Raw genomic sequence first — 18,507 nt, forward strand, 5'->3', positions numbered from 1 at the left:
GTGAATGAAGGTTAAATCATGTGGTGGAATCTGGAGGTTGGACAGACAGTGAGAGAGACTGAAAAACGCTCACTAATTGGAAGAGAGGGCAGCTGATTCTTACATTATTTTAGCATCAGGCATCTCCCGCGTGCTCTTAGTATTTGGACGCGCCCCTTGGGACCCAGCAGAAAGCACTCTGTTTTCCTAGGTAGAAACAAGCAATGGAAACAGATGGCATTTGGGTAGGACGATGAGGAAGGAGTAAGTGCACTGGCTGGATGAGGGGCACACATGCGCTCTAAGAAGAGGAGATAGCGTTGGCGTTTGCACAGCATTTAGAGACCTGCCGGGCTGTGACGCACGTTGTCCCTGGGGAAGTGGGAAGCAATGAAGCTGGAAAGACAGGCCCAGTTCTTAAAGGGATGAGGATTTTGGAGGGATTTTTAGCTAGAAGCAGTATTGTGCACATTAGAAAGCTCTTGACGGCCCTGTGGTTTAGAAGAGAGCTGGGGCTAGAGGCGGTACCTGCTGTTGCACTTGCAGGGGAGGGATGTTGATGCCTCTCTGGGCCATTGCTGTTAAAAGGAGGCTTGATGGAGATTTAGGAAGTCAAAACATGAACGTTGGGAGTGCTCAAAGGAAATGAGATGAGAGGAGTGTGGGTTAGCTGGGTGGCCCAGGTGGCCTTCACATGCCTTTAAAGCGGGATACTTCTTACATCTAGGTCGTCTGCATTGTTTCACCGTTTATTCCCCACATTTTCATTGACATACCTACTAGGCACTCTGTTTCTGTGATAGGATATCATCTCCCGGATGGTCTGCTCCCCAAGTCCCCGTTGAGATGTGTACTGCTGCCCTCCTACCTGGATGCGTTCCTCTCCTCTCACCTGTGGGCACCCTCCCCACCCTATTCCAGGCTGTCCTCCCTCCTCGTCTCACTTGGTCTGCACCCTAGATGTCCACCTTGCTTGCCCCTAATGGCTTTAGGGCAGTCTTCTCTCAGTGGGATGCTGCTGCCCTGGGTGCAGCCCCTCTGGTCCCTACCCTTATACATAGACCCACCCAAGGTTTGGGCTTTGTGTCAGAGAAGCACTTGAAAGTTAGCAGAACAAAGTGGACATGTTAGTTGCAAGAAATTTCAAAAGGTTATTTTAGTAGGTAGTCTTGTCTTCTTTGACATATATAGAGAGTTAGGCCAGATCTTATTCCCAGTCTGTTTCACTTTACTGTTTTTAGGAAAACAAAAAAGTTTATCAGAGCATGTATGGTCAAATGTAATACAAAACTGTGGCCTGGGAGAATTCTTAGAAGGGAGTTTTAGAAGAGAGGACAGGTTAAGAAAGGGAGTGATCTGAGGATGATTTTTTTTTATTGTTTGATTCTTTTTAAGGTAGGGCTTGAAAGAGGTGAATTGGAGCTGGAAGGGGGATGCCAGTACACAGCCCTGCACGCTGTTGATAGTTTCCTGAAGAAGCAGGTACCTTAGACTCGGCTGCGGTTGCCTTGGGCGTAGAAGTTAGCGAGGTCACTTTTGGCTATTGGGAATCAGTAAAACAGATGGTTTTGCTCATTTATACATTACATATTGTATAGGTTATATATAATCATTACTTTTGCAGTTATTTAAGTGATTGATTGCTCTTTGTTTTTATTTTATAAAAATGAGGAGAAACTGGAACAATGGTACGAAGCACTGGTCTCAGTGTTAAAGTAGACAAAGATGGACATCATTAGCTATGCCAAAGACAGCCGGGCTGGAAGGCTTTTTTTTTTTTTAGGCTGGCCGAACTATTAACTTTAAAGAAAAAAAAATAACACATATAACGTGATAGACATATAGAATTTAAAATTGTGTCAAAAGGCAAGTCAAATTAGAGATTTTAAAATAAGTTTTAGCTTTCTTGGAATGAGAACCCTTCTTAGACCTGCAGTATTTGCAAAAGTTGTTTCTGCATTAAGTCATTTGACTTCAGTACACATTTTCAAGATTATATGGTGAGTGAGATCTTCACAGGTATGTAGTGAATGTCTAAACTTTCATAGAAATATATAGTAAATGTCGGGAGTCTATATTCAGGACTTTCTAACTCACTGCAGATTGAAGTCAAAAGACCTGACAGTTGCCACAAGGCTCTCGGTAGTCTGACCCCACTTCTGCCCTCTGGAACTCATCCCGAGCACGCTGTCCAGAGCCTTTTCCGTTCCCTTTGTCTGGATCACTCTTCTCCCAAATGTCCGCATGGCGTTCTCTCCCTCAGTTTCTCCTGGTCACTATAGTGGAGGGGGCCCTTCTTGACTACACTACAAAGTAGGGACAGAGACCACTACTGCCTTATCTTCGTTCCCTTTATTCCACTTGTCATCACCTGGCGTAGTATTACTTACTTTATGTCCCTCCTCTGTGCTAAAATGAACGAGCAGAGGAACTTGGTATGTTTGTTCAGCTCTCTGTCAGTCCTCTCTTGGCATGTGGTGGATCAATACTTGTCCAATGAGAAGATGATGGGGTGTGGACACTCCTCGTATGGAGGTTTGCGAAAATAGGCGTTTTGGCTATTTGCTCTGTAACTTGGGTCACTTGGAGCCCTCTAACATTTTCTTCTTTGCCACTCACCTTGTGGTGTCCATTTATTTACTCAGTAAATATTTGAGTGACTGTTTATGTGTCAGGTCCTGGAGGAATACAAGAACGAACGATCTGGCAAGTCTGCCCACGTGTAGCTTACAGTCTGTTGGGAAACTGCCCTGGTAAAAGGTATGGTGCGTTGACAAGAGGGAAGAGTGTACTTAGAGTTCTCATCGGTTACGTCTGGGACCGGAGTGAGTCAGGGAGGGGTCAGGTAAGCTAATACTGGCCTTGGTTTTCAGCCATTTATAAATAAATAAAGTTGAAGTTTGTGATGTTTTTCAGGGTGTGAAAACTACTTTTTAAAAATCGTTTTTATTCTTCTAAGTGCTCTAGAGTTAACTAAAATGTGTAAAACTTATTAGAAGAGACAAAGAGCTGAATTTATGAACGATAGTGGGAGCCCTCCGTTAGTCCTCCCTTACCCTTCAATCATATCAGTGTGTCTTATCTTCATCCTTTTAAGCTTAAAATTTTTCAGTTAAGTTGTAATTTATTTATCCTTTCTGTTCACAATGGACATCTCAGTTTTTTATTACTGCCAACTATTACTACTGGGAACATTCTTTGACTTATTTCTGGTATCTGTTTGGAATATAGATATTTAGATCAATGCCAAATTATTTTCCAAAGTGGTCAAGCTGGTTTATACTGCTACCAATGAAACACACAACTTATTTGCTCAGTGTTCTCTCCCATGTTTGTTATTGTTGGACTTCTACATTTTAGACTATCCAGTGAGTATGGCTTTGTTTCTCATACCAGGGAATTTTGCTATTTTTGTTAGGTGTGATAATGACATTATGGTTCTGCAAAAAATATATCCACATTTTTAAAAAGATGAATACTGATATATATATATGAAATAACTGGGATTCACTTTAAAATTCTTTAGCAAATGTAAAGCACATTTTGGGTTGGTTGGCCAGATCGGAATACAGATTAAAGTATTGTTTCAGTGTTAAATTTACTGTTCTGTCGTTACATAAGAGCACTACTCTTAGAAAATATATGCTGAGTATTTAAGAGTAATACTCAGCATATATTATATGACACTCTCAAATGGTTCAGAAAAGTAATTACGAGTATACGTACAAGCTTGTTTTTATTATTAAAAGTAGCCTGTAATTCCTTCATCTCATCACATTGGCTATAACCACTACTAAAATTTTGCTTTCATGTCTTTTCTCTGAGCTTGTGTATACTCTGATTTTAAGCACAAATGGATCATACTAATATAATAGTTTTCCAATTTTAGTTTTCCTATGATTAAAAGTTACACTGAGGTTTGGTCCTGAATAATATCCCATCAAATAGCTTAGTTTACTTAACCATGTCCCTATTCTTGGACATTTATATTTTTTCAATTTTTTCCCTACTATAAATAACATATGAGTAAGCAGGAATTTATAATGTCCTTTTCCAGCAGAAAAGGATTCTGCAGATCACGTTTCCCAGTTAAGTGCATTCATAGTTCTTTTTCTCTGGCACTTATGACAATTGGAATTAATTACTTGTGTAATTATTTCTCTCTCTGGCCAGGCTGTGAGCTCTATGAAGGCAGAGACTCTCCTTTTTAATCATGGATATATAAGCAGTACCGGGCACACAGTAGGCCTAAAAGATGTATTGAATCAGTGGGGAATAATTAAATGTAAAACAGATTAGTTTATTATAAAATATCACTCTTCTGCAGCCTACTTTGAAAGCTTAGATTTCTTTAGTGGATGAAGATGCTCCCCCTCCCCCACAAGATTCAAGCATCGGCAGTGGGAATACCTGCCGCCTCCCAACAAACATGCCCCCCGTGATCTCACTGTCCCACTCTGCAGTCTAGCTTTTGTTATTAGAGCTGAAGAAACCAGGCCCACAGAGAAGGGACTTGTCTAAAGTTTGTGATGGGCAGAGCCTTTTGTCACCTTCCTGTAACCTAGCCTCCCTCTGAGTTTCCCTTGGCCACTTGAAGTCTCTTTTAGGATCCCTCTTTCCAGTGTCTTGTATACAGATGGATTGTACTGGAGGGAGGAGCATTGTATATAGAGTTTGGAAGAGGCAGGGTTAAAGGACAAATGTCCCTATGAAGTGAGGTTTGTATACAAGTTATAGGGAGTCACCAGGATTTACAGACTTTTAAACCCTTCTTCTGACCACCTCCTTCCTCCCCTGCTCAGAACCCCACAAGCAGGAGGGTTTTTTTTGCATAGTTGAAATTCACAACTCACAAATTCAAAAACCTTATTTTATATAGCAGGAACATTTCTTCTCATTTCTGTGGTTCTGATATTGTCGTATTCTTTTAAATGCCAAAACCTTGAAATTTTGTGTTTATTGAGAGGGTTTTTATCACATTAAAATAGGGAATGGCCTTTACGCATTAACTTTATGCTCTAATTCATTGATTCTCAAAACTGGCCCATCATAATCACCTGGGAATATTGTAAAAACAAACCAAAAACATCAAGAGTGTGTTAGATTCCTTCCGTGATCTAAGTGTATATTCATTTTCTGAGAATTCACCTTGCTGTACCCTTATATAAGTGCTTCTCTCTACGCACATCATACTTTACTAAAAACTCTATGCATAAAGTATACATACACATCCATGCACACACATATATACAGACATAGACATGAACACACATACATGCGTATACACATACATTTACAAAACAGGGTGGAGCCCAAGAGTCAGTATTTTAAAGACGTTTGTCAGATGATTCTTAGCAGACGGGATTAGGAACTGTTGAATTGGAGCACAGCTCTGATGGACGGAGTTCAAGGACTGGGCAGGTTCTCTTGCTAAACTAATTCTGTGGTTGTAAACTGTTGCATCCCTTCCTTCTGGTTGAATCTCACAAATGTTTATGAAGGAATTAATTTTAATACTTTTCATCTGTATATTTCGACTCTTCTATTTTTTATTTTTATACAAAGTATGCAAAGCATTTATATGTGTATATATATTTATATATGTGTATTTTTATACAAAGTATTTATAGAATACTTATTTTACAAGTGATGAAATGGGCTTAGCCTGCAAGTTCCTGATGGAAACTAAGGACTTTGACTCATGGTCTAGGGCTCTTTCCACTAGAGTCCGCTATGAGGTTATAGGTGAAACAACTGTTAGTCTCCCCCCACCCCCGTTTTTTTTTTTTTTGCGGTACGCGGGCCTCTCACTGTTGTGGCCTCTCCCATTGCGGAGCATAGGCTCCAGACGCGCAGGCTCAGCGGCCATGGCTCACGGGCCCAGCCGCTCCGCGGCATGTGGGATCCTCCCGGACCGGGGCACGAACCCGTGTCCCCTGCATCGGCAGGTGGACTCTCAACCACTGAGCCACCAGGGAAGCCCTTTTTCCCCCTCTTTTAATGTCAGGGAATGTTGCCTCAATTGAGGGAGATGCAGACCTTGTTGTGAGCATGGTTCCTTCCTTCAGCTCATGTACACAAAGCAAAGCACAGGACGGCAAACAAGATTATTCTGAGTGCACGGCTGCCTGCTGTGAGGGACTCAGTCATCAAGTAAGTTGACTTGGTGTGACAGAGATGCAAGAGGATAGTGTGTCACTGCGTTGATCTTACTCTTTACCGTAGACTTTGGGCATTTTTAAGGAAAAAGGTGGTTATTGTTTTGATTAGTCACAACTAAATGTCATTCATTCTAGTGATGATCAGTTTTTAAAATATGGGAGATTCTGCGTATGCCTTTCTGGAGAATACACAAATGTATGAATACTAGAGTAAAGGGGGAGGGATGCTCTTATCCTTTTCTTGGAAAAAATGTTTAATGCAGCACACAAAAAACGTTTAAATTTAACATTTAGATGTTTTAAAAATTACTCTTAAAATCTTAGCCCTGGAAGACATAAGGGTCAATCCATTCTTACGTGATGAGGAAACTGTGGCACAGAGTCAGGGGTAGGACTTGTTCAGAGTTGTGTACGTTGATTCTGGGTGGATTAGGTAGGAACGGATGCCAGAAGCTGAATTTCAGCGTGTATGGCTTAGTAGAGTATTCATATTTCTTATTTCCACTTGATCAGATTGTCTATGAGACTGGGCTGGATTTTGTAGTATTTACTGGGGTGCCAGAGGGTGGGAGGAGCTTTTTCTTTAGAGTGGGATTTTAACAAAACTACATTACGAAATAGCATTGTCATGAAGAAGATGTGTTTCATCATTGACTAGGAAGGACTAGTTCATTACATTACATTGTGCTCTGGCTGAGTCTCTGTGGCTTATTTCTTAAGCCCTCTATCCCCCACCTCAAGATATTCAGAGGGATCGCTGAAATATTAGCTGTAGTAATGTTTGTGCCCACCAGGTGGCATAGTTGCTCTACCTAAATGATTTAAGCTCATTTTGATTCTCAGCGAGTTACAGTGATAACTCATTTCTTATTTAATAATAAAAAGAGGTACCACGAAATTTGTTACCATATTCTTGAAGAAAACTTAGCATGCTCATTTTGAGTTAGGAGAGAGAAATTGGTACCGTATTTCCTTTGCAGCACCTAAAGCTACTGTAAATGTTATGATGGTAAAAATTTTTAAAAGCTGTATTAAGGCTGTAGCTTTGTCCTCAGCACACCTTATGGTGTCAGCCTCTTGCTCTGCATAGACTATGCAAGATCACAAGGTATTCCAAATCGCTGCAGTATCTGGGGGAGGGAAGGGTGAGTTAAGGTTAAGGGGGCTGTTTTCATCTGCATTCTTCCCCTTTTTGCAATTGAATTTGAGATTCTTACTAATGGTACTGGGAGCATTTAGGTCATTGGGTTAAAACATGAATATAGAAACCAGTGAAGCCTCGCAGGAGGCAGCCATTTGCCTGTTACCCTCAGTTTCTGTCCCTTCCTTCATCAGCCACAGTTCTGTTTTCTTAACTTCATTCAAACTGAATAGATCGTGTTGATGTGCCTTGCTCAGTTCTCTCTACTGTGGAGACTGTTCTTATCTGACATGCCCTTCCCCCCGTCTCCCTTACTCAAGAGATGGGATAGTGAATGGAGGTTTAATGCCATGGGTCCTGGGGCCAGACACTTGGTGTACATGAGTCCTAGCACTGCTACTACCAGCTGTGTGACCCTGCCCAAATGGTCTAACTTCTCTGCGCCTCAGTTTCTTCGTTTGTCAATGGGAGTGATAATAGAATTATCAGAGAGGATTAAAAAGATAATCCTGGTAGAGAGCTTAGAGCAGTGGCCCGAACATAGTAAATTCTCAAATGTTAGTGGCTCTTATTAGTCAGTATAGCTGTTGAATCTTTAGGAAGCTTTCCTTGAGTTATCATCATCGCCGTCACTAGTTACTGAGTGTTTTGCATTCTCACATTATCCTGCATCTACACTGTTATTTTGTGTATTTACGTTCTCCTCTGCCACCTGTGTGTTGTTTCAAGCTACTGCAATAAATCATTTTTCTTTTGTATTTTGGCCTACTTAGTAAGAGTGTTCAGTACATAGTAAGGGTAGTTCAATAAACGTTTGACTGAGCTTTACGAATTTTGTAAATTTTTTTGATGAATCTCACACATTCTACCTTTTTTAAAATAAATACGTTTACTTGTTTATTTATTTATTTATGGCCTCATCGGGTCTTCATTGCTGCCCACGGGTTCTCTCTCTAGTTGTGGCGAGCGGGGGCTACTCTTCATTGAGGTGCGCGGGCTTCTCATTGTGGTGGCTTCTCCCGTTGCGGAGCACGGGCTCTAGGCGCACAGGCTTCAGTAGTGTGGCACGGGCTCAGTAGTTGTGGCTCGTGGGCTTAGTTGCTCCGCAGCATGTGGGATCTTTCCAGACTAGGGCTCGAACCCGTGTCCCCTGCATTGGCAGGCGGATTCTTAACCACTGCACAACTAGGGAAGTCTCTCACACCTTCTACCTTTAAGTGATGTTACCCCGAAAACATAATTCATTCACCTATGCTTTCCATAATGGTAAGGTCTTGTCAAAAAAAGCCGTGGTTTGTATAGTCCGTGTACTTCTTAAAGGATCAGAGTGGTGCAGGTGTCTTTATCCGTCATAATTTAAGATGAGACAGTTCTCCCTGGTTGTTCCTATAGGAGTTTTCACGTTTTTAAAAACATTGCAGTATTTCTTTGTAAATTGTTTTTAAAGCAGAGTACACTTAACTCTGTGTCTGATTCTTCTGCTGCTGACGACGGATTAGACTGTTAGCTCAGCTGCACAAGAGACACGTGCTTCTGGCCTGTGCCTTGGGGAAGGCTGGTGGGTGCAGATGCCCGGGCCACGGACCTTGGGATGTCCTGATCACAGCTCATTCAGTGACTCTGCCCGCAGTGGCCCCTCGCCCCAGATTGGGATGGACTCTGGTTAACCTTCAGTCTTCTACAGGCAAAGTCAAGATTATTGTTGCCAGATAAAAGAAAGTGTTGGAAATGACCCCACGGACCCCGGCTTTCTTTGTCTCAGGCAGCTTGTACTTCTCTTGCTTCCCTTCCTGTTTCATCTTTTGTCCACAGACAAGGCAGTTGGGAGTGGATTTTGTTTTCTTAGGTTGAAAGCTCACTTTTGCTTAAGGAAAGCACATGGGAGGTTTTGAAAAATGTACACTTTCCATTTTCTTCATGACTTACCCATAGTTCCTGGCAGGCTGTGTCAGGCAGGTGGTGGGGAGGGCATCGGGAGTCCAGAAACTGTGATGGGTGGCCATGCCCTCTGATGATGAAAGGGAATGAGGGCTGGGGACTATACAGGGTGGGAAGGTAGTAAGAGACAAGCCCTGTCCGCAGCATTGTTTGTGCCAATGGCTGTATTCTGAATTAACTCTAGTCCGAAACATTGTGTGAGGAGGAGGGGAGAGGAGGGGTTCCTGCTGTGCTGTAGTTTTCAGTCAGGTGCTGTAACCCAGCTTTTCCGGGGAGAGCAACTTCCTACGAAGGTTTAGGAAGTTGCTAAGGGTAACACAGTCTCAAATATGGGGCTTACTAGGCGCCAGGCACCGCTAGCTGTGAACTCGTTTTATCAAGAGACAGAGCCAAGATCTGACCTGAGTCTTTCTTACCCCATACCTGACCTGTGCTGCCTTTCCTCCTCCCTGCCTCCCTCCCTCCCTCCTTTCTTTCTTTCTTCCTTCCTTCCTTTCTCTCTCTCTCTCTCTCTCCCTCCCTCCCTCCCTTCCTTCCTTTCTTTTTAAATTGAGGTACAGTTGATTTACAATATTATGTTAGTTTCAGGTGAACAGCAAAGTGATTCCGTTTTTTACATATATATATTTTTAGATTATTTTCCATTACAGGGTTATACAAGATATTGACTATAGTTCCCTGTACTATACAGTAAATCTTTGTTGCCTATTTTATGTATAGTAGTTTGGATCTGTTAATCCCATACCCCTAATTTATCTACCCCTCCCCCTTTCCACTTTGGTAATAACCATAAGTATGAGTCTGTTTCTGTTTTGTATTTAAATTGATTTATATTATTTTTTAGATTCCATGGATGCGTGATGTCAGATATTGGTCTTTCTCTGTCCAACTTACTTCACTTAGTATGATAATCTCTAGGTCCATCCATGTTGCTGCAAATGGCAATATTTCATTCTTTTTCATGGCTGAATAATACTCCATTGTATAAATACACCCCATCTTCTTAAGCCAGTCATCTGTTAATGAGCACTTGGGTTGTTCCCATGTCTTGGCTATTGTAAATAGTGCTGCTGTGAACATTGGGGTGCATGTATCTTTTCCAGATATATGCCCAGGAGTGGGATCGCTGGATCATATGGTAGCTCAATTTTTAGCTTTTGTTTTTGTTTTGTTTTTTGCGGTATGCGGGCTTCTCACTGCTGTGGCCTCTCCCATTGCGGAGCACAGGCTCCGGACCCGCAGGCTCAGCGGCCATGGCTCACGGGCCCAGCCGCTCCGCGGCATGTGGGATCTTCCCAGACCGGGGCACGAACCTGTGTACCCTGCCTCGGCAGGCGGACTCTCAACCACTGTGCCACCAGGGAAGCGTCTATTTTGAGTTTTTTAAGGAACCTCCATGCTGTTTTCCACAGTGGCTGCACCAGTTTACATTCCCACCAACAGTGTAGGAGGGTCCCCTTTTCTCAACACCCTCTCCAGCATTTGTTATCTGTAGGCTTTTTAATGATACGTGCTGCCTTTCAACTTGCTAGAAAAAGAACCGAAAATGTTGACATTGTACATATCACAGGTCCCCCAGCATTCATTCAGCAAATGTTTGTCTAACCTTTATTGGACATTGAGCAATGAAAAGAATGAAAAATTGTATTTTTGCTAGTGGGTATCAGATGGTAATTCTTTTACAAGTTGTAAGGCTCCCCATATATTAACTTATTTCATCACACCTTCAAGGCGCCTGGTAGACATACCAGGTGACTTTACTTAAGTAGCTGTGACAGCATTCTTCCTTTGCTTTAGATTTGAGTCCACAGGGTGGTCTTCAAGAAAACCTAAAAGATGAGTGACTTGAAAAGCCACCGTATAAGAGCACCTTGCAGTTTACAATGTGGCAAATGTTACATTTACCCTTAGCTGCAGCAGCTGGAATCCACTGTGTTAGTCTGTTTTCCTGGCCCTACCACCAGCTAATTTTTGTGTTAAAACAAAAGAACAGATGAAAATAGAAAAAGCATCTAAAGAATGCTTTTGTTTCCCTTGTAATTTTTAAGGTAAATCTGGTAAGAGACAATGGGGACAGGTTTAATGGACCCTGTTACTCATGTAGCAGATTCTGGTTCTGCCCCGGGAGCGAGAGCTGTGGGCAGGACAGGTTCTCGAGGGCCTCCTGCATCGCATCCAGCCTGTGCATTATTTGCTTAAAGATCATTTGACTGACTGGTGATCACATGACTGAATGTGTGCACACGTCACACATTGCTTACTCAGCTAAGGTGAATAACAGCATCTGGGAACCTGTATGCTCGCAGAGTTGAGATTATATAGCAGATGTTTGAGGTTCGTTTATTGTTTGTTCACTAAATATTTATTAAAAGAAGGAACCTTTAAAGCAGACCTCCAGGGTTGACCCTCAGTTCACTGTACATTGTTTTTCTCTCTTCCTCTCTCACGTGTTCTTGACTTGAGCACATCTCATTACCTGGTCTTTGTCCTCTGACCTGCGGTCCAGCCCCAGGCTCTAGGTGCCGCTGGCAGCATCTAGGCACCTCTCAGAAGAGTTATCTCCGGCCAGGTGTGCACAGCCACCCGCTCTGCAGCCTTACTTTTTTGTTTGTTTGTTTTCTTTGCTGTACGCAGGCCTCTCACTGTTGTAGCCTCGAGCACAGGCTCCGGACGCGCAGGCTCAGCGGCCATGGCTCACGGGCCCAGCCACTCCGCGGCATGTGGGATCTTCCCGGACCAGGGCACAAACCTGCCTCCCCTGCATTGGCAGGCGGACTCCCAACCACTGCGCCACCAGGGAAGCCCTTTGTTTCTTTTTGAACGTTTGAGCATTTTTCTCTTATTTGGCATAATCTACCCTATTGTGAAGTAAAACAAGGGACACACTTCGGAATATTTACGCCCCCAGTTTAAAAATCACCAGTTACGGGACTTCCCTGGTGGCGCAGTGGTTAAGACTCCGCACTCCTCATGCAGGGGGTCCAGGTTCAATCCCTGGTCAGGGAACTAGATCCCACATGCATGCCGCAACTAAGTTTGCATGCCACAACTAAGGAGCACACTGGCAGCAACCAAGGAGCCCATGTGCCTAAGACCTGGCACAACAAAATGAATGAATGAATGAATATTTTAAAAATAAATAAAAATCACCAGTGTCAACTTTGGGGACAAACAAGGGCCTTTGTCATTCACTGACTCTCAGGTAAATTGGAATTTTACTCTCTTCTGAGTGGAGTAACCAGTCAGTTTGTGAGTATTTTAGATGTAAAAAAGAAAATAGAAAATTAGTGTCTTAATTGACTCTTGTCAGTGGAAGAAATTTTCCCCTTATATTAGAATATATGCTAATGAGTTTGAATTCTTTTTCAAAATTGATTTCTTTTTCCTAGTTAGTTGTCAGTTATACCAAAATTGGGAAGGATGGTTGTGATAGAATTGAATAGCATTCTGAAGCTTAGAAGCACTGACTTTTATTAGGTGTCTGCTGTAACACTCAGCCTTGTTTTCTCGACTCTAAGTCTGGTCGTTGCACCTGGAGAGTGAGTTTTGCGGGAAGGGCAATAGGGGCTAGTAGGATTTAGTGTTTGTTTCGTACAATTCTGTGCTATTTGGTTTTCAAGCTTGTGTTATTTTTGTAGTTTATGAAGAAAGTCATACATGAACAAGGAAGTGCTGTTTATTAGTAGTCTCGTATTTTTCTGGAAGAAAGGCTAGAAAGCGTGGAGAGGAGGGAGGTTTGTCACTGCGGGTGGCAGCCTCCGGGGCTTGAGGCTGTGAGTTTTCCTGGGTGTTTCCTTAGTGCTTGAGAGCTGGCATTAGCCACCTTGTTTGGGAGTTTGAGAGCAAATACTAGGCGGTGGTACATGTAATTTATCTCTTAGATTTTTTTTAACATAAAAGTGGGTTGCTTGTTCTTCAACCTCACCTGAGACTTAAAAGCAAACCCCTATTTAATATTTCTTTTTATTTCTAAATAATTATTTTTCAAAGTACCAAAGTAATATTTATCATAGAAAATTTAAGTAGAACCTTGTTAAAAACAAAAACAGAATTATAATCTCACCATCCAGAAATAAGTACTGTGAGTATTTTTTCAGCCATTTCTCTGTGGGATTTATATATGTAGGACCCATAATGAGATCATATTATTCAGCTCTATTTTGTTCCTGTCTAGTCTTTATTTTTATTCTTGTGCATGGCCGGCCTGAAATATATATACGTCGATGTCAATTCTGGTGCCCGTAGACTATGCCCTGTCCCTCAGTTTGTTTACTGGCCTCTTGTCTTGTTTTTCAGTGGATGAATACATTGCCATTGCCAAAGAGAAGCATGGGTACAACATGGAACAGGTAATGGCATGGTTTTCTTTTGTTGTTACAAATGGGGTTTATAGTTGACCTGTTAATTTTTTTCTGTTCTCTGTGTTGGGTAGCACTGTTTGCTCATTAGCCTTTCTTTGTAGTCACTAGCAGTATTATACAAGGCTCTAGTCCCCTTTTCTACTGCTTGAGATAAGTGGTAGAAGACCCTTTGATTGGAAAAGCATGTATGTGTTCCTGCCAGTCTGCACTGTTTAGGGGAGCAGTGGCTCTTAGGTGCTGGATACTTGGGCATAATGCTTTCGTATTTGAATATGGGATTTATCATTCTTGTGGTTGTGTGATGGTTTTTTTCCTGACTCATGGTGTCACACTCAAACCTACTCAAACCTGTTTTAATATTAATTGCTTTGAATCACTTTCTGGTTGTAAAATTTTACTAAGGTTTTTAAAAAATTGTTTGGAGCCAATTAATGAGAAATCCACAAGATTAATTTTTCTCCCAAAGTGTGATGATATCTTATTTCAGCCTTATTTCTAATTACGATTCTTTTAGGTAATCACATTAAATTGGATTAGTGCTTTCCTTTGTACTGATCTAGATTTTACAGCCTGTAAATTACCAAAATTTTTCATTTACCCTAATGCCTGAGGATACCACTGATTTTGGTTATATAGACTTGGACCCTTTCTTTTAGCCTTGGCCTTACTTTTAGTCATTCTACCCTGGTAGAACTGTCAGGAAAACCAATTACAATAAGGTAGTTTCAGAATCTTTCAAAGCAAGAAGTGTATGCTTCTCTTTCTCCAAACCCTACTTGTGAACTTCACGAGCTGCTCAGAAAATCGATTGTTTTTCTGTTTAGAAAGTGCGGTCATACGGGGTGACCGCTGATCACACTTGTATGAAGTGTTAAGGATTTTGGTCTTCAAAAGTACGATCATTTCCACTTTAAAACTGACATACAGGGAGTTTTCTTTGGAAACTATTCCTGAATTCTCTTGTTTCTAATTTGTTCCTTACCCATTTGTATTTTTTTTCCTTTCTGAGCTGGAAAAAACTCTTTAGATTTGAAATTTTTTGGCAAAAGAATAACAAACAATTGTGTGCTTTTTGAGTTACTTTCTCCTTCATATCCAGTGGCTTTAGAGTGTGACCCTGTACGAGCACAGATTCCAGAGTCCCACTGCTTCTGCTGTTCACTAGCTGTGACCATTGGCAAGTTACTGAATTTCTCAGGGCCTCCATATTCCAACTTGAGAATTGAGAATAATGGAACTTATCTCATAGGGCTTGAGACAAATGAGTTAGTGTACAAAAGGGCACGGATCAGCGTCTGCCACTTAGCAGTGTACGTGGGTTCACCATTTGTGAATTTGTCTGGGTATGAAGAAATACTTGCTCTTCTTGTGCCAGCCTCATTTCCACTTTAATGTTTCAGTCATGTCAGTCATGTTGTTGGTCTAAAAATTTCACTGATACTATTTTTCTAGGCTCTTGGGATGCTCTTTTGGCATAAGCATAATATTGAAAAATCATTGGCTGATTTGCCCAACTTTACCCCCTTCCCAGATGAGTGGACTGTGGAAGATAAAGTCTTATTTGAGCAAGCCTTTAGTTTTCACGGGAAAACTTTTCATAGAATCCAACAAATGGTGAGTAGGTGAGACCATTCACTGTGTGCCCCCCCCAACCCCCCCGGCCCCGCAATGTACCTGAAGGGTTAGGGCTGTCATCCTCGAGCATGAGTGTTCCCGTTTTTAATAAAGCAGCTCACTGCAAGCTACTGGGTGCGTGAGAGGCTTCACATTACAAGAGTGAGCTATTCCCTAGCACCTCCCAGCTTGATAGCTGTACCTCAGCCCACCCCACCCCACCCCTCTTGTCGGGACGACCCTGAGTGTCCTTTTTTTTTTTTTGGCTGCGTTGGGTCTTCATTGCTGCACGCGGGCTTTCTCTTTAGTTGCAGCGAGCAGGGGCTCCTCTTCGTTGCAGTGCGCGGGCTTCTCATTTTGCAGTGGCTTCTCTTGTTGTAGAGCACGGGCTCTAGGTGTGCGGGCTTCAGTAGTTGCGGCGCGTGGGCTCAGCAGTTGTGGCGCATGGGCTTAGTTGCTCCGTGGCATGTGGGATCTTCCTGGACCAGGGATTGAACCCATGTCCCCTGCATTGGCAGGTGGATCCTTAACCACTGTGCCACCAGGGAAGTCCCCCCAGAGTGTTCTGATAGAAAGGGTCTCTGATGGTGGATGAGGCCAAACATCATGGGGCCCCTGTCTCCCTGGGGAGTTTTGCTGACCTGTCACTTCTAGAAAGGTATTTGGTGGACTCCTACTGTGAAAGCTTACTGACGGTTACATTAGTGCTAAAATGAATTTAAAAAAAAATAACCTAGAAGTTATGGTAGAAGCTGTAGTCGTGTGAAAACTCTGATTCATCTTAAGCTGACTGCAGTCTTTCATGGGCTAAGTTTCACTTACAGTCACACTTCAGTAATTTGAAAATGTATCGATGAGAGTTCTTTTGTGAATTCAGAGAAAAATGGCTGTGACTTAGGACATTTCTGAATACATGAGAGTGATCCTTATGAAATATATCTACACACATTTGATTTTTAAAGATTAGCTTTAAATCTAAGCCAACTCATTTTTTGTATTTAGCTTCCTGATAAATCTATAGCAAGCCTGGTGAAATTTTACTACTCCTGGAAGAAGACGAGGACTAAAACCAGCGTGATGGATCGCCACGCTCGGAAACAGAAACGGGAGCGGGAGGAAAGGTCAGTATGCACGCGGGGTGGTGCCTCACCCCTTTGGAGATCTTTGCACCGGCATTTCTAAGAGCTGGTGGGTACACAAAGGAAAGGTAGAGGGACCGGATTTCCCCCAGTTCCTTCCTGGTGGAACCAGAACATACACAAATATTCTTCAGCTCCATGCTCATGAGCTGTGTTAATGCATGAGTGCTACCTTCTAAAGGTGTCTTTTCTCACCACTCTGCAGTCAGCACACTTTGTTCTGAATGAGTGAACTTTCCAACACATTCCTCTGTGCCCCTTAAGGGTGTCTTCTTTTAGTAAAAAGGAATCTCTTCTTATGTTGAAATTTACTTGGTGTGCTTCTGCAGGATTCAGTTGACATTTTTATGTTTGGTATGTTAAAATCTACAGTTTAGATTTCCTTCTTCCTTTTTTTTCCATCCATTTTGTGTATGTGAGTGAGTGAGAGGGGAACATTTTATGACTTCTTAATAAGGAGGTTAGTTTTAAGGACAGCTTAGTGCATAGGACGCACCTTAACCATCACGCCCTCAGCCTTACATACAGCAGAGTCAGGGAAGCAGCCTTTGCTCACCCGCAGAAGTGGGTTCTGGTCTCAACTGAAGGGTCTGCTGATGGTCTCACAGGCAGGTTGGGTCACTCCTTTCCAGGCCTCTATTTCCTCAGCTCTAAAATGAAGATGCTTCAGGTCTAGAAGGCAGCACACAAACATAGTGGGTTTTATGGTAGTGGGAATATAGGTGGCTTTTAAAAATTATATTTTCTATAATATATTATTTTTATAAATTAACAATACAAAATAAAATGAAGAAGTATAAACTATATGATCTCTGTGGCCCTGTGTTAGGAGAGTATCTTATGATTTCAAATGAAAGAGAATAACCTGTGGGGACAGATTGAGAATTATCACTTTTGGAGACACCTGCGAAGCTCTTTGCAACCATAAGATTCTATAAAATTGTTGACCTTGACACATCTGCATATTTTTTAGTTTGCAACATACATAACTAGTGGGTCTATTTATGGATCAGTACTCTTTGTGACCAAAGAAAAGTAGCAAACTCTACTGAATTTGTTTTTAGTGTTATAGCAATTTTTGATTAAAATTCCTTGTTTCCTTTATATGTTAGGTCTAGTTTACTGTTTATAAACTAAGTCTGTTACTACAAACAAGTGCGGTTTACTAAGCTGAAATCAGAATTAAATTTAAAAAAAAGAAGATTGGGATTTGTTATCCTTGAGGATGAAGCGATAAGGGCATTGTTCTCACTTTGCATCTGCACAAGGGTGCTCCTGCCTTCCCGGTGCACCTTCACGCCGTCAGGATGCAAACAGAGGAGGGGCACCCTGGCCACGGCAGAAGCACCTGAGAGATTGTTGTCTTTCTAACGGGACCTCCCTGTGAAAGGAACGGCAGGGCCTGGGAAAATTCCCTCCACCCCTGGCTCTTTCTCCTCTCAGACATGCTTTCCTCAGCCAGAACTTCTTACCACTGTGGGCCTTGGGGGTGGGTTGGGGGAGAAGGAGAGCACAGTGGGTGCGTCACGTGGGATGGGTTCCTGAGACAAAGTGGGTGTTGACATTTGAAACCCTGAGTGTTCTGCTGCCACCACTGCTCAGCTGGCTTTAGCTGCAGGCAGACTGGGGCAGGCTGCCTGGCTGCTGTGGGCCTTCGCTTTCACATTTTTTTTAAGCAAAAGGAGGCGGACTCTCAACCACTGCGCCACCAGGGAAGCCCTTTTTTTTCTTTTTAAGTAAGAAATACTGCATGGAAGGATATAAACAAAAGCATGCACCATATCAATGCGAGCGTTCTTTTTTGTTTGTTTGTTTTTTGCGAGCGTTCTTTTTAAAATTAACTTAAAATACCAGTTATTCGGGCCACCAAAAAGCCTCTCCCATTCTCAGACTTGTGTAGTTGTGAGTAGACAGGTGGGACCTGAACATGGATTTTTACTTGTTGGTGAATTTATTCCCAATACGACAGGCTTTATTCCTGAATAATTTCTCAGTTATGTCTAATGATCATGTCCTGGTCCTCCATTAGCTACTTATGGAGAATTAAAGTAAATGTCTTAAATTTGACATTTTTAGTTGAGAGAAAACACTTGACAAATAATAAAGCGACAATGTTTTAGGCCTGGTTTGGGAGTTAGAAACCCATTTTAATAGCTTTTTTAATCATTTAGACT

General features: G+C 42.1%; 1 protein-coding gene across 6 annotated transcripts in view; it reads left to right on the forward strand.

Moving 5' to 3' along the window:
- Positions 1-18,507, forward strand: part of RCOR1 (REST corepressor 1) — a 120,474-nt gene that overhangs the window by 81,986 nt on the left and 19,981 nt on the right. For all 6 annotated transcript variants that reach the window (XR_002644866.3, XR_016392281.1, XM_022576035.3 and 3 more), the window contains exons 4-6: positions 13,516-13,568; positions 15,033-15,194; positions 16,197-16,315. Coding sequence is in view for 4 of the 6 variants with exons in the window: in XM_022576035.3 (XP_022431743.1) it covers positions 13,516-13,568; positions 15,033-15,194; positions 16,197-16,315 (334 nt within the window). In the remaining 2 variants the exon portion in view is untranslated. The remainder of the gene's footprint in view (positions 1-13,515; positions 13,569-15,032; positions 15,195-16,196; positions 16,316-18,507) is intronic.

The sequence above is a fragment of the Delphinapterus leucas genome, chromosome 2, assembly GCF_059928025.1.
Source record: "Delphinapterus leucas isolate spDelLeu-1000000601 "Yukka" chromosome 2, BTC_Dleu_Yukka2, whole genome shotgun sequence".
Classification (NCBI taxonomy): domain Eukaryota; kingdom Metazoa; phylum Chordata; class Mammalia; order Artiodactyla; family Monodontidae; genus Delphinapterus; species Delphinapterus leucas.